Raw genomic sequence first — 23,661 nt, 5'->3', positions numbered from 1 at the left:
TGTCTATTAAAAAATATCTAAACATTCCTAAATTAATAGACACTTAGGGCGCTTTCACACTAGCACTTTTGGTGCGCACCCGGGTTCGAATGACGTCAGAGTTCGGCTCGTTTGGATGATGTGAACGCTGTCTTCCGAACTCGGGTGCGCACCCGCGAACCGTACTCGAGTCCGATTAAAAAGGTGGTCTGGGGTACGGTTCATGTGAGCTCGGGTACGGTTCGCTGCTGATATGAACGCAATCGAACCAAACCGCGGAAGTGAACCGCTATTGATGACGTATAATGTGTCTTCGGCGGACAGCCCGCTGTCTTTGAAACGTTTTCAGAATTTTTGCGGCAGACAGACGCAAATGTGTTTCTGAATGTCTATGTTGAAAACAAAACCAAAGGTTAAAAAAAATGAAGAACAAATGTCAACCGAGCAAGTCTATCCATTTGGGCGCCTTTTCATTCGCGGTTACCAGCAACACCATTACGCCAGCTGCAGCCTGATGACGCAAGCGTACCGCGGTTCGGATAGAAATAATATAATGTGAACACAGTCCATCGGGGGCAGGGGGCAGGGGGCAGGGGGCAGGGGGCAGGGGGCAGGGGGCAGGGGGAGGGGGGAGGGGGGAGGGGGGAGCAATCGAACTCGGGTTCGGAACAGGCAATCGAACCAAGTGTGAAAGCACCCTTAGAGAAGCCACATGACTTATGTTTTCTAAAAAAAAAAAAAACTATTTTTACCCCCCTGATGTTTTTTCTTGTTTCAAGCATAAAACTCACTTAATTTCCAGTAAACATGACATAATACCATAAGTAATTTTCTTCTCAAGTAGCCTAAATGCATCTTGATTTATTAATGTTTATATTTAAAGTGGAAAACGAGACAAAAATAAGAAAATAAACATTGTGGAGAAGATAAACCACAAGGATCATCTTGAATATTTTGGCTACATTTTGCAATATATAATATATTAATACAATGCACAAAACATCATTATATCTTGTTTATGTTTGTTGAACAGCAGATGTGTCAAAAGGAAGAGACGAGGAAACTTTCTGTCCAGTTTGTAAAATCAATACATATTTCAGATCTAAGTATATTTTAAAAGGTGAATAGGGCATCAAAGTTGTTGTTTTTTTTTTTCATTTATATTTATATTTACATTTACATTTATATTTTTTATTTTTATTTTTATTTATTTTTATTTTTATTATTTGATGTGATTGGATGAACCAGTGTGATGTAAGGGAGGGAGGGAGCGTCCAGAAGTTTGTCCGCGCTGGCTTCCCATCCCTGTGGAAGCTTCTTGCCATTGTCTCGTTGTCAAAAACAGTCTGTCTGGTCGGAAACTTTGAGGCTGGGTAATTATAGTTCAGGCTTATTTCAGACACTGCCAAATCTAGTATGAGCTTTTGAGAAATGAAACTTTTTCGAGTAGCCCTAATATGCAACAAGTAGGCTAGCTGAACATAAAAAAGAGCGTTTGTAGAGAAGTGAAGATCGAGCGCAGAGCAGGTAAGAGACTGTGTTTGGTGTCTGTTGTGAATCATGTTTTCGGTGTTTGATGTTTGTGTGATGAATCATTGAGGGGAAAAACGTGAGGAATGTGAAGTTCGGTCTTCCCCACTCTGTCCTCATTCATTTCACTTCTGCCGGTTTGTTGTCTTTTTCTCTCTCTATTTTTAGTTTCGCTTTGTTTTGTTTCAGGGCGCTTTTGCATTAGTACTGCTGTCGCGTGCTGCTTTGTCATATATTTTGTCTTTCATTCCTATTTTATGTTTTCTGTCAGTATGTAGCAAAACACAGTCGATACTCTTATCTTTTGGCCCTAAATTTGAACATTTTGAGCTTTTTGAGCTTTTAATCAGTCATCGTGTTTTAGACTATAGACTCTTAAACGATTTACATGTATTTATTTACTTTACAGGTTATTTCTTAAGAAAATACCTTTTATAGGGGTGTAACGATACCCTCATGTCACGATTCGATACATATCACAATACTGAACTCACGATATACGATATTATTGCGATACTCCAAGACATATGATAAAAGGTTAACAAATAATGTACTGTTTATTAAACTGATAAATTTGATATTACATTGTGTAATACAATGTATATATATTTATATTATATAATTGCACAAAATACAATTGTATAAATGAATATTCTTGGACTTGGTGCTGGAAACCCAAAGCACAGGACAATAGAGACACCAGAATAAAAATATTCATGATTCTGAAGCTGAAAATACAGAATTATTTTAGACGAATATGTTTCTCTGTCACTGACTAGATACATTTAAAATAATGTAGGCCACTTTTTCACACAGATATTCCCCTATTGCATTATTATACATTATATTCAACATTATATATAGCCTAATATTTTAATGTAGTAGGCTACTGACACTAAAACTCTGAAAACTTTATTTTTTTCTCACATAGTAATTTTTATTTTGGGTGAACTATTCACGATACATATTGTCACTATTCACGATACATATTGTTGCATTTTTGTATTGCGATATATTGTGACACAATATATTGTTACACCCCTAACCTTTTATATTATTTCACAGGTGATTTAATGGAACGGCTTATTTAACTTTCATTCTTATTTTATTTTATTGATGATTTCTTAAGGCAATAAAAGTATTATTTAAAAAATAAATCACAAATATTTTTCTTAAGGCAACTACTTATTCTGGTTATTTATAGGTGCCTACATGTGTTTTCTTAAGAGAAAGTCTTGTTTTAAATAATTACTATTATAAATAATAATACACTAATCTATTTTTCTTTTCATGGGAATGTTGATCAAATATTTAACTTGTTCTGTAACGTGAATATTTTATCAGCTTTTTTCAAAAAGCTCTTGCCAAAGCTCAGTCTTTGCAGTGAATTATGACTCTAGATGCATGTCTCATAAGTAATAGTATTTAATGAGCCAGTGGTGACCTGTCAATCTGTTTGGACGCTCACAGTGACCAAATAAACTAGTTTGGCCCCGTCAGTTGAGCACTAACCAAAGTCTGTCTTTCATGAGAATAGGTGTTGCTGAATGGCATGAGTTGTTGAGCAGTGCCAGCAGTCATGGCCGAGCTGGAGGTGGATCAGTCCAACCTGCCCAGAATCCAGGAGGGTAAGACCTGCCTGACATGCACATGTTGCTTGTGGTTATGACTCTGTGTGTGCACATTGCAGACCGTTTCATTTAGGAAGAGTTGTGCTTTTGCTGTATGATACACATAATGTGTGTGCATGATGTGTGCGTCACATCATTCTGTGGTCTTGATTGTTGATTCCCGCTCTGATTTTCAGATGTCTCATTCTGCTGTCAAATTCGAAGTACTGCATGCTCTATTCTGATAAGTCTGAGATCTGATTAACATTCCAGACATCTGCTGTATATCTCGGAAGCAAAAAAAAATCTGTCTTTCTTCCACTGGTGAAAGAATGTTTCCACATGGCCCTGTTTGCTCAAGTATTATCTCTTAGGTAAAAATCATGTATTTTGAGATCGACCCACTGCTTCTTTTGAAGGGCGAAATGTTTATGATGATTTTCCTTTCCGTTCCCATTCTGTACACAATGCTTTTATTGTTTTGCTTTGTGTTTGTTGAACAAAGACCCTATTAGACCGCCTGTATCACCCAATTAACTAATGTCTAGGCTTTTGTAGATATGTACAGTACTTTGCCATGTTTCTTTCCCATTGGGTTTATATCCTTTTTTACATGGCCTTTGAGCAACAGTTTTAATTTCCTCAGTTTGTTTTCAGTATAGTTCCCCATAACATTGTGTAATGCATATATCGTAGTGAGTTCTCTTTGTCTTCACTCTTCTGTTATCAGTTCCTGTGGATGTGTTTTTGGTCTGGTTGTTCTCTTGACCTAGTCTTGGGAACGCTGTCTCTATACCCCAGTTCCCTTGAGAAAAAGCAGCCTCTTTCCTCTCTGCACTTTAACCCCTTTGCATCCCTCACTCCCTGCTTTCAGTGACCTTTTTCCTATTTCTGCTGTGAAACCTCTGCCCAGTGTTACTCTTTAAACTACCGTTCAAATGTTTGGGGTCAGTAAGAATTTCTTTTCTGAAATAAATGTATACTTTTATTTAGCAAGGACACATTAAACTGAAAATAGCTTTGCCGTCACAGGAAAAAATTACATTTTATTTCACAATATTAATGTTTTTACTGTGTTTTTGATCAAATAAACACAGCCTTGGTGAGATGGACTGATCCATCTCAGACTTCCTGTCTCAGCTCTCTAGCCTGTCAAGCTCTTTTTTGTTTTGTTTCGTCCCAGTGTTAGTCTGTCTGTAACTGACGTTGGCTCTGCTCTGTCTTATCTTTTAAGTTGGTGTAGGAATTTACACACGTCAAAAATCTTGTTTTTAAAGTATTCATATATGCTTTCAAACATACATTTGTCTTTGTAATATGAGCATGTGATTTTTGGCTCTGCTTCTGCAAAACTAGTTAGACAACTTTATATCCACACCCTCTTACCTGCCAATCCACCCAGCGCCCCAATCTGACACCTGAACGCTGAGGTCAGAACCGGGCCTGCAGGCTCAGATCCCTCCTCCTGAAACCAGAGGAGTGTCTGCAGAGCAGGTTAGCAGGTGCTTAAGCTGTCGAGAAGAAGACTTTCTAAGTGAGGTTTAACGCAGGTGTACAGCTTCTCCTTCCTCTACTGGATAAAAATGGATGATCCTTTCAGCGTGTGAATCTGTAAGTGTTTTTAAAAATATATATATTTTGTTGACTGCATGTTCAGAGACACGAGCCTAAGAACTCTTGCTGTTGTTAGTGGGCCTGTAGATGAAGACGAGCAGAATTTTTTTAGCAAACATTGCCTAATCTGTAGGTTGATAAGTCTTATCAGTTTAGGTGTAATTTGAAAGACAGATCAGTGTTTAGAGAGAAGATCAATACGTTTTCTTGACCAAACCTTATCAATGTACTAAATCCTACTGTCAGTAGTTCATTCTGTTGTTCTTGTGTTATCAGGATTGTTTTGACTGATGGAATCAGACAAGATGTTTTTAATATTTGGCTGTAGGCGTATGTACTTGGCTAGCATGCTAGCATAAGCTTCACATATCTTTTGCTGTCTTATGCTTCCTGAGAACAGTAGCTATGATTACATGCAGCCTAATCATTTAATATTCTGTAGTATATTTAATATTCTAGACTGATAGCCCAATCATTTCCCAATATATTTCATGTAAACACCTCAGTCTGAAAACTAGATGGAGATTGATCCAAATGGAATCGATTGACGTAGGATCTTACATAATTTGTGAAATGTGAGAATAATTACTGTATACACAACCATTCAAAAGTTTGGGTAACTTTTTTTTTTACTGTTTTTGAAAGAAGTCTCTTGTGCTCCCCAAGGTTGAATTTAATTGATAAAAAATACGGTAAAACAGTAATATTGTGAAATATTTAAGAGAACTGTTTTCTATTTGAATATAATTTAAAATGTAATCTATTTCTGTGATGCGAAGCTGAATTTTCAGCATCATTACTGCGGTCTTCAGTGTCACATGATCCTTCAGAAATCATTCTAATATGCTGATGTGCTGTTCAAGAAACATCAGTGTTGAAAACTGTTGTTCTGCTTGATAGATTTGTGGAAATTGTATTACATTTTGTTCAGGACTATTTGTTGAATGGAATTTTTTTTCTGAATTGTGAACAGTAGTGTACAGCTTAAAATATAGTTATCATCAAATATAATAAATATCCTTGCTTTTCATTTGCAACATGAAAATTCTTTTTTGCATAATTTTTTTATATTAGAAAGAAAAAAACTCCAGTTATGTACTTGGGGGTCTAGGTCTATGTGTTTTGACTACTTACTTTTAAGCTTCTCACTGTAACACAGACATAAATGCCATATCACGCATTTTGTTCTCAATAAATGAAATGCAGATGTAGATGTTTTCATTGGATTTCAGTGAATTCAAAATCTGCAATCAGATTGAAAGGATTCAGATGCAGACATCGATTCAGTTTCTGCTGCCTTATCCTTTACACAAACACATACAGTGTATATATATATGGATCCACAAATATTTTTGCAGTGTAATTCTCTTGATGTTAGAGTTCCATTCATGCCCTGTTCCCAGGCAGAGTGTATTTTGGCTGCTGGACAAAACAAACCAGCTACTGAGTCTACAGAGCCACTGGATGTCTCAAAAGAGGACAACTGACCATCGTGTTCTTGTCCTTATCTGTACACCTTCTTTCTGCTGCCTCTCCAACATTAACGCCACCAATCTCACTATCCTTCTGCTCAGCTTGATGTCTTTTTTCTGCTGCTGGCACATCTGGAAACCATTCCTTCCGTGTGCAGGCGTATATGTGTGTGTGCGCTCTGGGTGGATGGATGTGTGAGGGCATTGTTGGGAGGTGCTTGTGTGACCTGATATGGGTTATCGCAATATGCAGCAGGTGGGCTCAAGCAGGAAAGACATTTGTCTTTTTGGAGACCCAAATAGTTGCATTTAAACTTAGGAGACCCCACAGAAGGATTATTTTTCTCTGCTCACATTTTTAGTTTCGGTAGGTTTCACCCCACCAGACAGGATGGCTGGGCCTCTCAGCTATACATAGATTTCCACCAGCTGCTCAGGTCAGAGGTTGTGCTGAAGTCAGGATGTCTCCATTAGGATATTATGTTCATGCTACTCTAATTCAGCATAATTGCTTAAGCTACACTGAAGAAAAATCAGATGTAGTGTCATTTGTGTTTCAGGTTTTTGAGTGTGAATCCAGCAGTTGCGCTGATGAGGCGACTCTTGATTTTGTAAAACGCTCTTCTTGTTTTTTCTTTCTTTTTACTGCTCTCAGGGTCTGTAATGTTCTCCGCTCTGACCGCAGGTCCAGCACTAGCGCTATAGCCTCAGACTCCAGCTGTTGTGTCAATTACAGACTGAATGTTCCCCTCAGAAACTCTCTGCGGCTCTGCCGCCTTGTATATCCCTGAATTTGAGGTTGCTTTTGACTAAATTTGTATTTTGCTTACATGGTTTGTGGATAACCTGAGGGGCGGCACACACAGCGGGTTTGTTGAAGTTTTGTTGCGCATTTATGAGAGCCATATATGTATGTGTTTGTTTGGTAACAACAATGACACTGTTAATCTACACTACTCAACATTCACCACAACATGTAGCACAAGCTATGTAAAATTTTCTGTAACTCCTTGAGGGATTCTGCAGTGTCATGTCAGTAAATGCAGAACACTGTACTGAGCATTTTTAGTTTCACTGTATAGAGTGGGATAAGATAAGAAAATGGCAATGCACAAAATAAATCAATGTTATTAATCAAGCAAATCATCAAAATTATTAAACATTAAAGGGATTTGAGATTAACTTTTTCCAAAAGATCTCTTATGCTCAGCTTTCATATATATAGATTTTATGTAATTTGTAGATTTTATGTAATTGTATATCAGCTTGAAAGACACTCAAGAGCTGTACTTTTCAGTTCACGTGAACATTTGTTAAATTTAGAGTTTAGTGGCTGGCACTCAATGCTTTTGCTTCTTGTGTTTTTTTTTAAAGGAATGTTCCAGGTTCTATCGACAGCATCAAAACCCTGCTGATTACCACAGAAAATAATGCATGACCAGATCTTCATCACCTAGAACAGTAGTCCTACCACTAAAAGAGCTATTCAGACAATTTTGAAAATAATGAAAAAACTGAGCTCAATCTTCATATTTCTGGTTTTAAACCCTCTGAAATGTTTTGCCCCATAGAAATTACTTTGGCTTTTTCAAACTGAGAGAAATTATTTTCAACACAGATTCCTTTTAAGTTTTTTTTCCTAAAGCAGCGAGAGCCTTCCTGTGATGTCAGTTATTTTAACACAAGGGTTTAAAATGAAATGTGACACTTACGGGACCAAAACCACAAGTGTAATTTTGTTTTTAACTTTCCAGGGTCCGTTTTTGTCATGGAGACTGTTATTATGGTTTTATGAAATATGTGTCTCATTTTTAAACTTAGTGTATAAAGAATTTAAGACTTTTTTTTTTTTTTTTTTAAAGGGATAAAATATTTTTTTATTTGTTTTGAAATATGAGGCTTCACAAAAATAGTGCTATGAACACTTTCAAATGAAGCTTTGAATTAGTTTACCAAAAGTGACCACTAAAGACATGAAATAACACTACATAGTCTTTGAACACATTTCCAAGTCTGTCGCATTTTCTTTGACAAAGTCTCCAGTTACAGCCTTGAATGTTCATAATTTGTGGATAAAATGCAAAAGATACTATACTTTTAAAATCTAAGAAATAAAGTTCAGCACTCAGCATCATTCATGTTTGTGCAGTTGTATTGAGTGTTGTTTCTCGTCTGCAGTGTGCCAGTGTTTTGCTGTACTGGAGGATGGAGCTCTAGCTCATAACCTGCAGGAACAGGAAAGTAAGACCCATTCTCTTATTTCGTCTGCCACACCTAAATGATTTTAAAGCAAGCTTATTTTCTCAGTGTTCACATTCATCAATCTTTTGTAAACTTCTAAAGAGGGCTGGTATTCACACACCTCAAAATGCAAGGGCGTAGCCGTATATAAGATCTCTCATGTGTCAGTCTACCTGTTTAATTAAAATATCCTGCTTGGTCAGACAAGACAGAGTTTAGTTTTAGATTGTTCTCCATACCGCCGTTTACAGAGATTGCACTAATATTTGAGTTAATATTTTACCCATCACCAAATGGCTTGTAAACACAAAACAATCTGCTATTGGTTGCTTTACATTTAAATCGGAAAGTCTCTCTCTGTGCATATTTATTGAAACACTCCCATATGTCAGATGTTTAGAAATCAATCAAAGTTTAAATATCCTGATATACAATACTGTTCAAAAGTTTGGGTCGGTAAGATTTTTAAAAGTCTAATAGTCACCAAGGATGCATTTATTAGATCAAAAATACAGGAAAAACTAATGTTGTAAATATGAAAAAAAATGTGGAAAAAAAACTTATTTTGAAATATATTTAAAATGGTATTTATTCCTATGATGGCAAAGCTGAATTTTCAGCATCATTACTGCAGTCTTCAGTGTCACTTGATCCTTCAGAAATCATTTTAATATGCTGATTTGGTGCTCAAGAAAATGTTTCTTATTGTTATCAATTTTGAAAACAGTTCTGCTTAATATTTTTGTGGAAACTTAAAGCAATTATTTGAAATAGAAATCTTTTATAACATAAATGTCTTTACTGTCACTTTTGATTAATATAATGCATCCTTGCTATATAAAAGAAATAAAGTACTGGTCCCAAACTTTTGAACTGTAGTGTATCTTCCACATGCTTTTCTGTAACCTTATTTGCATGCTGTCTCCAACAGTTGAGCAGTATTACAACTCAAATGTGCAGAGGAGTCAGCTGGTGCAGAGGGACATCAGAGTAGCCAAGAGACTCCAGGATGAGGAGGAGCGGACAGCTCAGATGCTTCAGGAACAGGCCACTCGGCAGCTGTAAGATCACACACACGCACACTGTCAGAGACCACTATCAGATAGGACACTGTGTGTATTCAAGGTTTTGTACTGTATATGAGCAGTTCAGTAGCTGATAGCATGTCCAAAGTCCACCACTGTCCCATAGTGTGACAATCTCTGTGCTTCCTTCTTACATTAAGGAAACAGACATGTTTTTTCAGTTGTTTATTGTCATTATTTTTTCTATTAGGGAGGAACGGGACTCGGAATACGCACAAATGATTCAGGAGGAGATCCAGCGGCGTGCGGAGGAGGCTCTGAGAAGGGAGATGGAGGACGAGGTGTGTAATACACTTCAGGCTCAGTAAACTTCACTCCTTCTGTTTTTCATTTACACCTCTGAACTGCTTTGTCTGAGGCATCAAATGGATCAATAGTTAATGAGTCACTGTGGGACGCCAGTAAGCTGATTTATTCAGCTAGTCTCATGTGGAGTGTAAGTGTTGGCAAAGACCACACAGGAATGAGCATCAAGCTGCTATAAAGCAAAAGTCACACTCAAAACTGTGCATTAATCAAATCCAGATGCATTGAACTTCAGCCCACCTTAAATAACCCCCCCCCAGGGACACAAAAAGAGACCGAGGTCTTCTCGTTCAGTGAGTCGTGGGCAAAAAAGCTGAGTGTGGAAATGTTCTCCAGAAATAAAAGCAAACCTCTATGGATTTGCAGCTTTTCTTGATGAGGTTCCATAAATGTTGTAGCAGGTTTTTGTGTTGGAGGTGGTGTGGCATAGTGGTTAAAAACAGACCCTGCAGGTGTCCTTGTAATATTGTACTAATAGTTGTTTACCATCAGCAAAATCTAAAAACTCAAAGTTAATAGAAATATTAAATCTAAGTTCTCTCAAAGAATGTTTGTCTGATTTGCAGTAAAGAACTTAAAATAGAATTGGGGCAGCAGATTGTAAATTAAAATGCACAGTTGATAAGTTGTAGCTAAAAGACTAAAACGGAGTATGTTAAAATGAGACTAGTGTGAAAAATTCTTAAGTCATATCTAATATTTCACCTCCTGTATTGAGCAAGTACAACTAAACCAGTGGTACTCAACCAGGGGTGACTTAAAAATATTAAATGAATAATTTTCATTTTATTATTAATATGTTAAGTATTTAAGTTTATTATTAATATATTAAAATAATCAAACTCTAAATTAAAATGCTAAAAAAACATAATCATGTAAACTACAGTCATATAATAACTTTTGTTCTTTTTGAAAAATCACAATCAATCACAAAATGAGTCATGGGGAATAAATGTATTATACTGTATCCATACTCCCAGTTTCTGTAAATATATAGTCTGAAAACAAGCAGCTTTGTCATAATTACAGCAGAAATATCAGGCATATTGTAGCCTATAAAGGAATATTGTGTTGGACAACGGGGGCCTCCGAGTCAAAAGGTTGAGAACCATGGCAATAAACATATAAAATGTCTGTCTTAACCACACTCATTCACCTTGAACTGTAATTGTGCTTAAAATAAGGATGGTTTTCACCTTTTCAGTTCAATTAATTAAATCAAATTTACTGTGTATTTAAACAAAAATAAGAGCTGCACATTTAAACCCTCCTAAATCCATTTCCTCCTAGACCTCCAGAATTGCACAAATTCATAGATGAGAGAAATTATTGTCATGATTTAAACTAGAACAGAGTTAAATGTCTGTGAGAAATTTAAACATGTAGCAACAACGCCTCTGAATCTGCCTGGAAAAAAATTATTAGCTTGTTCAGCTTTTATTTTTTCTCTCGAACTATGGTGCAGTGAACCTTGATTAAGGAGTCTTTTGTTCAGAGTTGTTTGAAGACAGACAGCCTGTGGGGGGGTTACTGTGGAAAATTAAGCATAAGTGTTTTTGGCAGTATCTTGGGAGTTGGAGAGTCCTGTGTGATTCAGGTGGCAAAGCTGGAAATTGTTGGCTCAGCAGTTAGAAAAACTGAGTCAGAGAACACTGGCATATCAAGCAATTTGATCCTGGCTACCTACTATCATTTACAGGTGATCTCAGAGATGTGGATTCCAGATAAATCTGAGTCACTGTGCCTGTGAGGCCTTTTAAAAAATAGTCCAATCATTTTACTAATTCTGAACAAGTAATTACGGACATTTAGGATATTTTCTGACTAGTGAACGTGATCTCTGTTCCTGCAGGTATTTTCTGACTCATGAATCATGTCTTGGCCTGCCAGCTGCACATTTTAGTCTTGTTTTGCAGTAAATATATCTAAACATCCTTAAAACAAAATAAACTTAATTGAGAAGAGTAATACTTTTCAGAGAGTAGATCTTGAATTCAATTTAAAGTTTACCCCATTTAAACCGTAAATGTGTATATTATAATATATTATCTGAAAATACATTACACAGTTTTGCATATATATATATATATATATATATGTATATATATGTATATGTGTGTTACTGGAAAGCAACAAATGTACTGTGTAAATGTGACTTTGCAGTGTTAATTAAAAGTTAAGATAAAACAGACATGATAAAATATCATTTAATTAATACTTGCTAGTAATTTTGAGTGTGTTTTCAAACCTGAGTCCCATCTTTGGCACTGATAGGCCTGCCATATTGCAGTAAATGTCATTCTGCTGCATTAATTACTAATATTTACACCCCTGCAGCCCTGTGTTAATTAAAGCCTGTGAGGCACCAGGTCACATCTAAACATCATCTCCACACGCTGCTGTGGACCCTGCCGTCCTATCAGGCTCATACAGGAGCACGGAAGAGTAATGTTGAACATAATTCTCACCCAGCCATTCTAATTGTTGTGTACACAAACAAACCACATCTGTTCTTAAGAGTCCAGGTGCCAGATAAGCTCTGAGTCAGACCTCTAAAGACAGGAGCTGGTCCCTGTGTGGGGCACAATCTCTCAGCCCAGGACAGTGGAGTTAATTCGGTTAGTACTGTGAAGTAAGAATGGTCAGCCTGAAAGGTTAAGGACATCAGGACCTGATGACAACAGACATAGAGAGACTCTGCTAAGGAGGTTAGCATGATTTAATGCCAAAGACCCCCTGGAGATTTGCTTGTAAGGACTCCTTACTAAAATTATTAAAGGCAGATTTTTATTTTCATGTATACAGACCCATTTATGATGTGTGTGGAATAAACATGGTATTATACAGACAGCATGTTGTTTCCAAAAATTAAATGACTGGCAATTTGTCATTGTCTAAAGGCAAAGCGCTTTAAAATATTTTCTTGATAATATTCAATTTGAAGATAATAGCAAAATTGACTTAATTTCTTTCTTTTTCTTCATTATATTAGTTTTTAGTTCTTCCTATTAGAAAATTCGAGAAACATTTAAATCTCACAATTAATACCATCAATCCAAAGCTTATTATTAAAACACATTGTAAAATCTGCTTTATTTTCTCTCATTTTTTTTTACACAGGCACCTTAGCACACCCTTGTGGTCCTTTTGAGGAAAAACCCCTGAGCTAAACCACTTCTCTCTTAGCACACCCTTGTGGTCCTTTTGAGGAAAAACCCCTGAGCTAAACCACTTCTCTCTTAAAGGGTTAGTTCACCCAAAAATGTAAATTCTGTCAGTAATTACTCACCCTCATGTTGTTCCAACCCCGTAAGACCTTCGTTCATCTTCGGAACACAAATTAAGATATTTTTGATTAAATCTGAGAGCTGGATCACTCCTCCATAGGCTTCTAAGACATTATAATTTGCTGGCCCAGAAAATGTATTAAAGACATCGTTAATATAGTCCAAGTGACTACAGTGGCTCAATCTTAAGTTTATAAAGCGACGAGAATACTTTTTGTGCGCAAAAAAACCCCAAAATAACGACTTTATTCCACTTTTCATTTCCTTCTCTCTGGGCCTCGAGTTATTTCACATAGTGTTTTAGCGCAGCGCATCTGTGTTGCACGTCACACGTATAGGCTCACTATTGGCCAACGCTGGTCATGTGTGTGATGCGTGTGACGCTAAAACACTACGTGAAAAACTCGAGGCCCAGAGAGAAGGAAATGAATAGTGGAATAAAGTCGTTATTTTTGTTTGTTTTTTTGCGCACAAAAAGTATTCTCGTCGCTTTAAAAACTTAAGATTGAGCCGCTGTAGTCACTTGGACTATATTAACGATGTCTTTAATGAATTTTCTGGGCCAGCAAGCCAAGTTATAATGTCTTAAGCCTATGGAGGAGTGATCCAGCTCTCAGATTTAATCAAAAATATCTTAATTTGTGTTCCGAAGATGAACGAAGGTCTTACGGGGTTGGAACAACATGAGGGTGAGTAATTACTGACAGAATTTACATTTTTGGGTGAACTAACCCTTTAACTTACCGTTCTCCCGTTTTCTCAGACAAACCTTGAAGAACTTTGTTATAAATAATCAGTCTAGCTCCTGAAGTCTTGAATTTTTTTTCATTCATGTTTATGTATGTAAACAGCATTTGAATCCATGTACAGATTTTTAGCTCAGTGTAAATTTTATGATTGTAGAAATGAACCTGTAGTTTTGTCAATGAGGCAGAACTCTGCCATCTTCTGGTCAAGTCCTGTAAATGTCTGTCACATACAGTGTATTGTGCCACATTTATAGCTGTTTTTGGAAGACTTTAAAGGACATGCATTTTATAGCACAGTTTCAGGTAGAAATGCCATACCAAATGTTTCAAAAAGTAACCAAGTGAGGCGCTAGTAGTGACTTTGCTAATTTCTTACAAGCATATAAAAATGTTGGAGTTAAAGTAATGCTTTTGTAGAAATCATAGTTTGTAACTTTATTATAAAATGTGTATTAATTTGGTCTTTATTTACATGATGATAGTCATGTGAGAAGATTAAAGATAAGATCAATGCGGTAATCGTACTGTAACTGGTTTAATTTAGATCATTTTCGATGGTACATGTCAGTGGAAACTTCTGAGTCATTGTGGTCAGTAGTGAGATACATTGTGGCCTCTATTTGGCAGTTTTGTTGCAAGCCGAGCATGTGGCTGTTTGAAGATTCTGCATGGTGGGCTTTTAGCTTTAAGAACTGGCAGGTCTTAAGGCCTTTTATACGTAAGCATGGAAATTCCCCTCTGTTGACGTACACCGTCTTCACTTGTGTCTACGTTGAATACGTGGGTGGATATATTTTTGTCAGAAAAACCACGCTTTGGGTTTCACCTCAATGTGTCATCACTGAGCGTTTTGACGTGCCAGTACAGCAGGGCTGTGTGTTAACTTTTTTTTGCACATAGCACTGGTGCTACAGACGTTGGAATTTCTGTAACACTGGCCACACAATTGTAGCACAAGAATAAAACGGCTGTTACCTTATTTGAAAACTACCACAAGTAGTGCAGTTCATCACAGGCATGTGACTGATAAAGGACATTAATGTTCCATACAGGGCACACAAAATACAAACCTTAACCAGAAATGTTTTCAGATAAACGTTTTATTTGCCTAAAATGGCAGACTGCAGGAACATAACACCTCTTGCTTAACATCAAGTTAATTTTGTTTATAATATAGCCTAATATCACTAACCACAATCCAAACAACATCCATCCATTTTGGTTGAGCACTTGAAAATGCAGCTTAATTTTCCAATAAATCATTAGAAAGGTCTAAAGTTTTATTATAAAATGTTAAATTATTATAATGTAATTTCTTAATTTTTGTCAGGAAATCTTATGCATCCACTGAGAGAGAAAAAAACTTCTCTACACTGGAGAAAACTGTTCTCATATGATACAGATTGAGACGTTTTGACTGATAAATCATATATTGTTGCAATCGTATGTTTTATTGTCATGTTGTTAACAGTGTTCTTCTAGAAATCTTGGGTATTTTCATAAGAATGAAGTATATTTATAGGCTATTGCAAAGCAAGATGTTCATTGTAAGGACATTTCTTTTGAAATCCAAATAACATTGATAACAAGACTGTCTTAATGTCTTGTCACAATCACTGTTTAGAATATTATAAAATAATATAATTTCTGCCTCATTCTACGATATGAAGCCTCGTCAGATCACATAATAAAGTTATTTCAAACACTCGATTGGCGTTATGAAGTTTGGAGTAAAAACTTGTCATTAAGTTCTCTTCTGTTGGACAACAGGTTTGTAAACACTTCTCATTACAGAAAGATGTTCGGCGCTTGTTGCTTTTTCAAATGCACGTTAACAGCGCTTGCAGAGATGGAGCAGCATTTACTACAAACCGATCCAATCTCAGTGCTGCGCATATAGGCCTACTAAATCAAAACGTTGAGTTTTTTTAAATAATCGTAGTAAGCCAAATCGCGATGCGGATTAATTTCGATTAATCGTGCAGCCTTAGATTAACATCAGATAGCGGCTCTTTCTCACACACATGCAAAACTATCGCACGCGTGCTACTGTGGTAAATTTATTCATCGCACAGACCAGTATTTTTTTTTCCCCAACTGTAATCTGCAGCCATACTTTACATGATTTTCTGTATTTATTTTTAACTTGTTAAAAACCCCAACAGATCCCACTGAACATTATTATCTGTAATAATTAATTTAGGTTTTCTTTTTTTCTTTTTTAGGAAATTGCAAAAAGGATACAGGAAGAGGAAGAGCTTTGTGAGAGACACAGGAGCAGTTACCAAAATAAAGATGGTAAAAGTAAAATAACTAAATTAATTGTGTTATTGGAGTGTTTTTATGAAATAGGTTTGTTAGGTATATATATTTGAGCCGATTCTGTGTTCACACTTAGTGTTTCTGTTGTGCAATAGAGCTGCGCTCTTGTATAGAATTACAAAAATGAAGTGAATCATGCTTTTTATTGATTATCAGAAGTGTGAAATCTGGTTTACATGACGAGGGGGGTCACATTTACATTGACACTAAACCTGAACCCTATACAGCTATAAACTCTGTAAATCATCTGGATTGAGCCCTTCATCCAGTGAACGGGATGAAGATACACAATGTGTGAAACAGACCTTATGGACATTTACTAAAGTTCTTTTGTCTGTAGCACAATATTTCTGTTTATCTCCCTTACTTTGAAAGCAGTAGCTTTCCTGTAAAGTAATAAATATGTCCATAGGAAATTTCTTTTGAAATCCCAAAAACATTGTGACTATGCCTCAATGTCTTGTCACATGCATATTCTTTTTTTAGTCAAATGGTTGTTTCCCATATAAGGATTTGATTTGCAGTAATGTGCAGTAATGTGACACGGGTGATGACCTTAGCAGCTTGCAATTTCATCCCCAAAGAGTAGTCCATCATCTTTTTGCAAATTTGGAATACTAAATCTACTAAACTTGTTTCAATATGCAGTGTATTGTTAATGTATCCATCATACTGTATGACGCATAAAGCCAGCTGCTTTGTCTACTTTTTAAACCCCACTAGACATGACCTCATATGGGATGATGACTATCCCTAGGTAATGTCCTATTCACTCATGTTTGTTTCCTGTTTGAAAGGTTCTATGGTTACGCCATAACTTTTATGACTTGCAATAAAATGAATGATGACAGAATATTATCTTGAATAATTTCTTGAATCCAACTATACTTTTATTGGCATACTAACAACACCCTGAATCATTCTTAATTCGGTGAAACTTCATTTTCATGTCATGTTCATGTTTGACATGTAATGCATGTTTTAATGGTTCATTTGTCCTTTTAACTTCTAAACAGAGCTTCATGAGTTAATTGTTTTATTCTGCATCCACCCGATTTCTAACAATTTCCCAAATCCCCTGCTTTGTGTTTGCATGGTTGGTTTCACTAAAGCATCCAAAAGCATTCCTGCTCGTCCATACTCACCCCAGCCTGTTCACGCTCCTCACAACCGGTCTCCAACTAGAAGATGGCAGCTCTCCTCCTCGCCCACCTACTCAGACTCTGAGGAGGATCTGATTGAGTACAGTAGGCCTACAGTCACACGGCAGGACAGCAAACCCACTGTAGGGCAGAGAAAGCTGGTCGGCAGACCTTCCAGAACACATTTAGAGCAGGACGACAGGAGCTTGACCAGCCAGAGCAGCAGCAGCAGATCTTCACACCTGTCGGGTGGATGGGGTGATGTCATCAAGCTCATAAAGAACGATATGAGCGAGCAAGGCTACCTCAGCCACAGCTCTGAGGATGATCTCTTTGAACCTGTCTATAAACTTGAGAGAATATTGCAACAGAAGCAGCATGTCTCTGGAACGAGGCTGAGTCGCCAAAGCAGTGTGAGGGAGGATCATAGCAGAACATGGCAGGGAGATGGTTCTGGACGTAGGGAGAGTTTTAGGGAAAGACATGTTCATTTCCCGGATGAACGGAGGAGCAAAAGTGGTTACAGTGACACTAGGGAAAGAGTTCCGTGTTCTACAGGGATATTAAGGGATGATCACACACACCTCAGAGAAACTCAAGGTCTCCAGACTCAAGCTCAGGGGTTTCAACGGAACATTTCAATGAGACGTAGCTACCATGGTAATGTCAGGCGGACATCGGTGCGTGAGGGTAGCAGAACATACAGCGTAGATGATTCTAACTTGGCTAGAGCAAGACTCTCAAATAATGCCCCCTCACTGCAGACTAGAGCACCACAGTTGATGGAGGTGGAAGTGGAGGATCGTTTGAGGGAGATGGTGAGAGTCAGAAACACACGGCAGAGAGCTCGATCATTAGCCGAGGATGAGAGGATAGACAGGGACCACAGGCATGGAGAGCGTAGAGTGAGGCGAAGTCAAAGCGAGCGCTGGCAGACCTTTGAGGAAGAAAGATCGAGCACAGAGGAGGAGATGGAGAGGGAGAGACGGATGCAGAGACTCCAGTCTTCCGGAGCAGGTAACCTCTCTCTGAGCTCTGCACTGCGGCTGAGCCTGTCCCTACATCTGCTCATTGCTTTCCAATCATCTCCAATCAGTAAACAAGAACTCCTGTGCATCCCTGCGTCCTTCTGGTGTACAATTTAGAAGTGGAGAAAATGTTTTGGTGTGATCTGCTTTTTCTCAAGCTTGACCCCTCCTCCAGATCTCATCCTCGTTTCTCAAAAACCTCAAAATGCTTCTGTCTCTCCTACAGCAGCATCAGTTGTTTTCTCTTTTTTAGTACCTCACCGTTACATAGGCTTGGATTTTCTTGCATTTCTTTTTGATTTGGCTCTTACTTTGTCTCCTCTGAGGTATGTTTCCAGGGGATGTGTTTAATAATAGGAAATCCAACTACTTTTAAAGTTTGATGGCCTCGGCCAATCCTGTTTCAGGAGGGCCACCTTCCAGCAGAGTTTAGCTCCAGCCCTAATCAAACACACCTGTGGCTGCGTCCGAAAACTAAAAAAAATGCTGCATTCCAAGGTAAGGCATCAAGGCATGTCCGAATCCAATTTAGCTTCACTTCCTGTCTCCTGAGATACCTCCATCAGAACGATATATTTTTTTTTTTTTTTTTTTTTTTTTTTTTCATGTGCAAACGCTGCCTGCAAAGTCATTGTCATAAGGCAGCGAAGCAACAAGTCAGCTGCCTAAGTTTTTGGACGCCGCCAAGGTCTTAAGGATTACCAGAAACTTCCAAATGTAGGTTTGTTGGAGCTTAACTCTGTAGGACAGTGGCCCTCCAGGAGCAGGAATAGACACCCCTGGTCTAGGCCCAACTGGTTGAAGGTGATTGTGGTCTGAAAACCCGGTGTCTTGTCTCAACATTACCTGGTTTTGATTCTAACCTCTTTCCCTAACAGGATCTGCTTTTAGGAGTGGAATGGCTGCTCTTGACTTGGGAGAGCTGGAGCAAGTGCTGGAAGATGAGGAGCTGGCCCGCAGGCTTCAGGAAGAGGAGGAGAGATTGGTCGAAGAGGTGAACTCAACTAAAAGTGCAAATATACAGTACAGTACAGTAGTGGCCAAAAGTGATGTCCGGAGGGGATATTTGGTTTTAATGACTCTACAAGTTTGATTAAACCATCAAAATATGAGGAAAATATTTTAGATTTTTTTTTAAATGTTTTAAATAGGAGGGAAGAACAGAACACTTAACTTGGTTTAGGTATTTGTCTTTCAAAATTAAACTACAGCTACATGTTTTATTCTACTATGCAAAAAAAGGCATAGAAAATAAAAAAAAATCAGAAAAACGCGTACATTGACTACAACATAATCAGTTAGGGCCTGTTCACATATCGCGTCTTTTGCGCGCTCAAGTTCGTTATTTCAAATGTAGACGCGCGGTATGCGCGCTCATAATGGAAGCGACGCGCTCGTTTTTTCCAAGCGCGTCCGCGCCGCATCGAGATAAAAACATCTCAACTTTTCAGAATGCCGCCTAGGCGCCGTTCACATATCGCGCCTAAAAACGAGTAGAAAACGCTAGGTTTTATCTCGATGCGGCGCGGACGCGCTTGGAAAAAACGAGCGCGTCGCTTCCATTATGAGCGCGCATACCGCGCGTCTACATTGAAATAACGAATTTGAGCGCGCAAAAGACGCGATATGTGAACAGGCCCTTAATCAGTAATCAACATAATCATTCATATTTGCATGTGTTCATAATTTGAATGACCGCCTGGCCAAAAATGATGTCTGCACAATTTTGCATGTTTCGTTCCATCATCACAATTAAAACAATTGCCTTCAAGCACAACTACATAATATGCTAACAGCATTGTTAATAATATTTAAATAAAGGCGTAAATTTTCCTAAGCCGGACACCACTTTTGTCCACTCCTGTATATACCAGTCAATCCTGCTCCTGGATCGACACTTTCCTGCCAAGTTTAGCTCCAACACACATGCCTTTTAAGGTTTTTTGTTTAATTAGGGCTGTAGCTAAACTCTGCTGGAAGGAGGCCCTCCAGGAGCAAGATTGGACACCCCTGGTATATACCATGTACCCCTATTAGTCCAAAGAAATTATGAAGTCTTGTAATCCTATCAATGACAGTAGCTAAATTACTAAAATAAAACAATGTAAGCTGAAGTTGTTTTTTCTCTTCTCTCATAGATTCAGCCAGGTTCCTCTCCTCTTAGAAGGGACTGTCCTGTTGGAGACTTCAGAGCGGCACAGGTTGCTCAAGATGAGGTGCGAAGAGGTTGAATGAAAGGGCTGCTTTCCCAACACATGAAAAGTGGGTAATTAATTTCTCGTTTTGTGATAGGAAATTGCACGTTTCATGCAGAAACAGGAGATAAAGGCTAAACGGAGATCTCGTGAGCTGGAACCTGTTGGACCTGGGCGGGAATACAGGGAGAATGACAGGAGAACAGCGTGTGACAGACAGGTAGCCACACTTTTAGAGTGTGTCTTTTGTTATTGCTTTACCATTTACTCTTTACTAACTAAAAAAGAATTTCAATTATTTGCTGAGTGTATAAAATGACTCATCTGTGGAATTGCCTTGGTCTTTGAAATTGGTGCTGTTAAAACTAGTTAAACGTGCCTTTTGACTTGCTCACATGAATTCATCATGTGATTCATCAGCATATTGTTTCTTTAAGGGTGATTCACACTAACTCAATATGGAGCCAATTTTTTTTTTTAAATCCAGAACCGTTTTGTACCCGCCTTTATTAGACCTGTTTTTACAAAAGAATTATGAATGTGAATTTTGCTGTTGAACATACAGAGGCGAAGACTGGATTCCGAAGGTCTTCAATCCCCAGTTGATGACCTCACCCCTAGTCACAATTCCATGACAATGTAAGTAACTATTTTCTCGATAAATTACAGCTTATATGGTCATTCAAGAAATATCCCTTAACATCCTCTGGTGTTGCTACAGGCAAGCGCAAGCCATCAGGAATATTGCAGAAGAGCTGGACCCCACCTTTCAAAGGAAGGATGCAGCTGAAGCAGGACAAATGAATGGTGCTTTCATTCATTCAAATAACAAATGGTTTCTACCATGATTATAAATCGTAACAAAACAATAATTATAAATGGTTTAATTTACAGGTCCCTGTCTAACTCAAACTTCACAAGTAGGCTCGTACAATCCCTTGGAAGAACCTACTTTTGTGCCACCCACGAAACGACAGGGTGACAAACCGGGACGAGCAAAGCCCAAGGAGAAAAAGGAAAATTCGAAACAGAAAGACAACTGCAAGCAGCAGTGATGCTGGACAAATGAACTGCAATAATGAATTCATAACCATTAAAGATTTGCATGCATGTACTGACAGGTTCGGGCTTTCCAGTCTTCTGCTTTCTCCAAGACTTGTGGAATACTTTTGCAACCAACAAATCGACTTGAACTTGCAAAACAGGGACACTCCATCCAGATAATGCTGCCATTACTAGTGAACATCTGTCTCGGTCATGTCATGCTTTTTTGGTTTATCTGTTTCATTTTTGTTTAGCAGCTGGTTACAGGCTGGCTTGTCACCACAGTGGGAAACCTCCCTCTAATAGAACCTGGCATTATAGACATGACTTCTGGGAAAACCAGAATGTTTTGATTAAGGATGTTGGGTCATGGTTGAGTTAACCTCTGGACTTTTTCTGTATTAATGTTAATCTATGAAGATATCTAAGTGGGCAGTTTTTTAGAATTGCTTGTACCTTTTTTTTTTTTTCTTTGTTCCAGGAACTACACCAGGCTAAATTTGCCCAAAGTGTTATTTTCATTTCCATTTGTCTCCCATGTATGAATGTCTCTTATTGTAAGAAGTTACAATTTGCAAAAACAAATCATGCATTCAGATTGTAAAAATGAAATGTTTACTTTTCTTAATATTATTACTAATAACATTCAGTGGTTTACGAGACTTTTCCGGCTTGTTATATTCCCTCTTTGTAGTGTACATCAGCATATTCTATATATGCAGTTTTACAAGACTGGAGGAAATGTAACACAATTTTTGTTTTGTATTTTTGAACTGATGCTGAGTGTCACTATTATATGTTTCCAATATATTCAGTACTGTTATGACAACAATGTTAAATTTGTTATGAATCTGTATGCCTTCTTCAATGACTATATGTTTAAAAAATGCTTTGTACAGAAGACAGATACAATTATAATATCAATATCTTTCTGGATGTCAGAAAGATATCAATAAACATATCAATAAACACTTTTTACACTTACAGCAGAAATTGTGTGGATTTAAATTTGGACTATAGATAGAGAGGTTAAGACTTTCCCTATTTACTAACAAATTCATGCAAATCTCTGTGGGAAGCACCTCAAACATCAAGTTTCAGCGAGACCTTCTCTTCCTACAAAGCGAAACTTGTGCTGGGATTTTTTATTTTTGGTTGGTCTTTTATAAACATGATTACTCTATACAGGGCTTTACATAGTAAAACCATTGTGACACATAACAGGGTGACCTTTTTGACCGTTGAAGGCTAAGATCATCGCATCACTCGCCCACCAGCTTTTCCATTCCCTCCTCACTGCTGTTATGATTATAATGCCCTGTATATAAATACAATTCATCTCCCTGGAGCCAAGAAAAAGAAAAAAAAAGTAAGCTTTTTTTGTGAATGCAGTGATTTAAATTGAACATGTCAGCACATGTTAGTGTTTGCCTGAGATGTGAGATGAAAATGAAACCAGAATACAAAATGATTCATCGTAATTACTAGGTTATCTCTGGGCTGATCATACTACAGGTACAGTAAGGTTTCAAAGCAGGTCATCAGGGAACTCCCGCTGAGTCACCCAACAACCTAAGAATATACAGTTCATTGAACAATCTCTTTTTTTTTTTTTAGATTAGATTAGGTTGATCAATATATGCCCCATGAACTAAAACTACTTACTGGAAATTTCCCAACACATGGATTATATGGCCACTGGGGCAAACTGGGACTTTTGCTTTACAGCACACACACTATAATGCATTTTTACTTCCCATATACTTCTATAGGGCTTTTCACACTGACCTTAACACCAAACTATTGTCTTTTGCGTGATTTTACACGCAAGACGCGTTTCTGGATCAACATATTTAGCTGATCCTGGAACAACATTCCTGTTTGAAAATTTTGTCCTAACCATATCCCTAAACCTACCCCTACCCATGACTTATCCCTAAAATCAGAGGTGAATAATACCGACGTAGAAGTACTTAACCCTAGTTGTAAGCCTACTTGACATAAAACTCTAAAAATGTCCCCCAAATCTGATTGGTTGTGTGGAATGTTGTTGGCGA

General features: G+C 37.7%; 1 protein-coding gene across 7 annotated transcripts; it reads left to right on the top strand.

Moving 5' to 3' along the window:
* The first annotated feature begins 1,263 nt into the window (after nt 1-1,263).
* On the top strand, nt 1,264-22,588 carry ccdc187 (coiled-coil domain containing 187). 7 transcript variants are annotated; one of them, XM_084099620.1, is made up of 13 exons: nt 1,264-1,506; nt 3,047-3,137; nt 8,384-8,446; nt 9,378-9,507; nt 9,722-9,812; nt 16,099-16,171; nt 17,308-18,354; nt 19,244-19,359; nt 20,504-20,581; nt 20,658-20,780; nt 21,126-21,199; nt 21,282-21,367; nt 21,455-22,588. In XM_084099620.1, exons 2-13 carry the CDS (start codon nt 3,089-3,091, stop codon nt 21,613-21,615), a joined length of 2,091 nt encoding a protein of 696 aa, XP_083955746.1. In that variant the 5' UTR covers nt 1,264-1,506; nt 3,047-3,088; the 3' UTR covers nt 21,616-22,588. The 7 variants fall into 7 exon arrangements, with proteins under 7 accessions (XP_083955746.1, XP_083955744.1, XP_083955749.1 ...); XM_084099618.1 differs by having other exon boundaries at nt 16,099-16,177; XM_084099619.1 differs by having other exon boundaries at nt 1,280-1,352; nt 16,099-16,177.
* Nucleotides 22,589-23,661: the final 1,073 nt, after the last annotated feature.

This window comes from Abramis brama (genome assembly GCF_963993115.1).
Source record: "Abramis brama genome assembly, chromosome: 22".
NCBI classification, from domain to species: domain Eukaryota; kingdom Metazoa; phylum Chordata; class Actinopteri; order Cypriniformes; family Leuciscidae; genus Abramis; species Abramis brama.
This window is presented reverse-complemented; position numbering and strand designations above follow the sequence as displayed.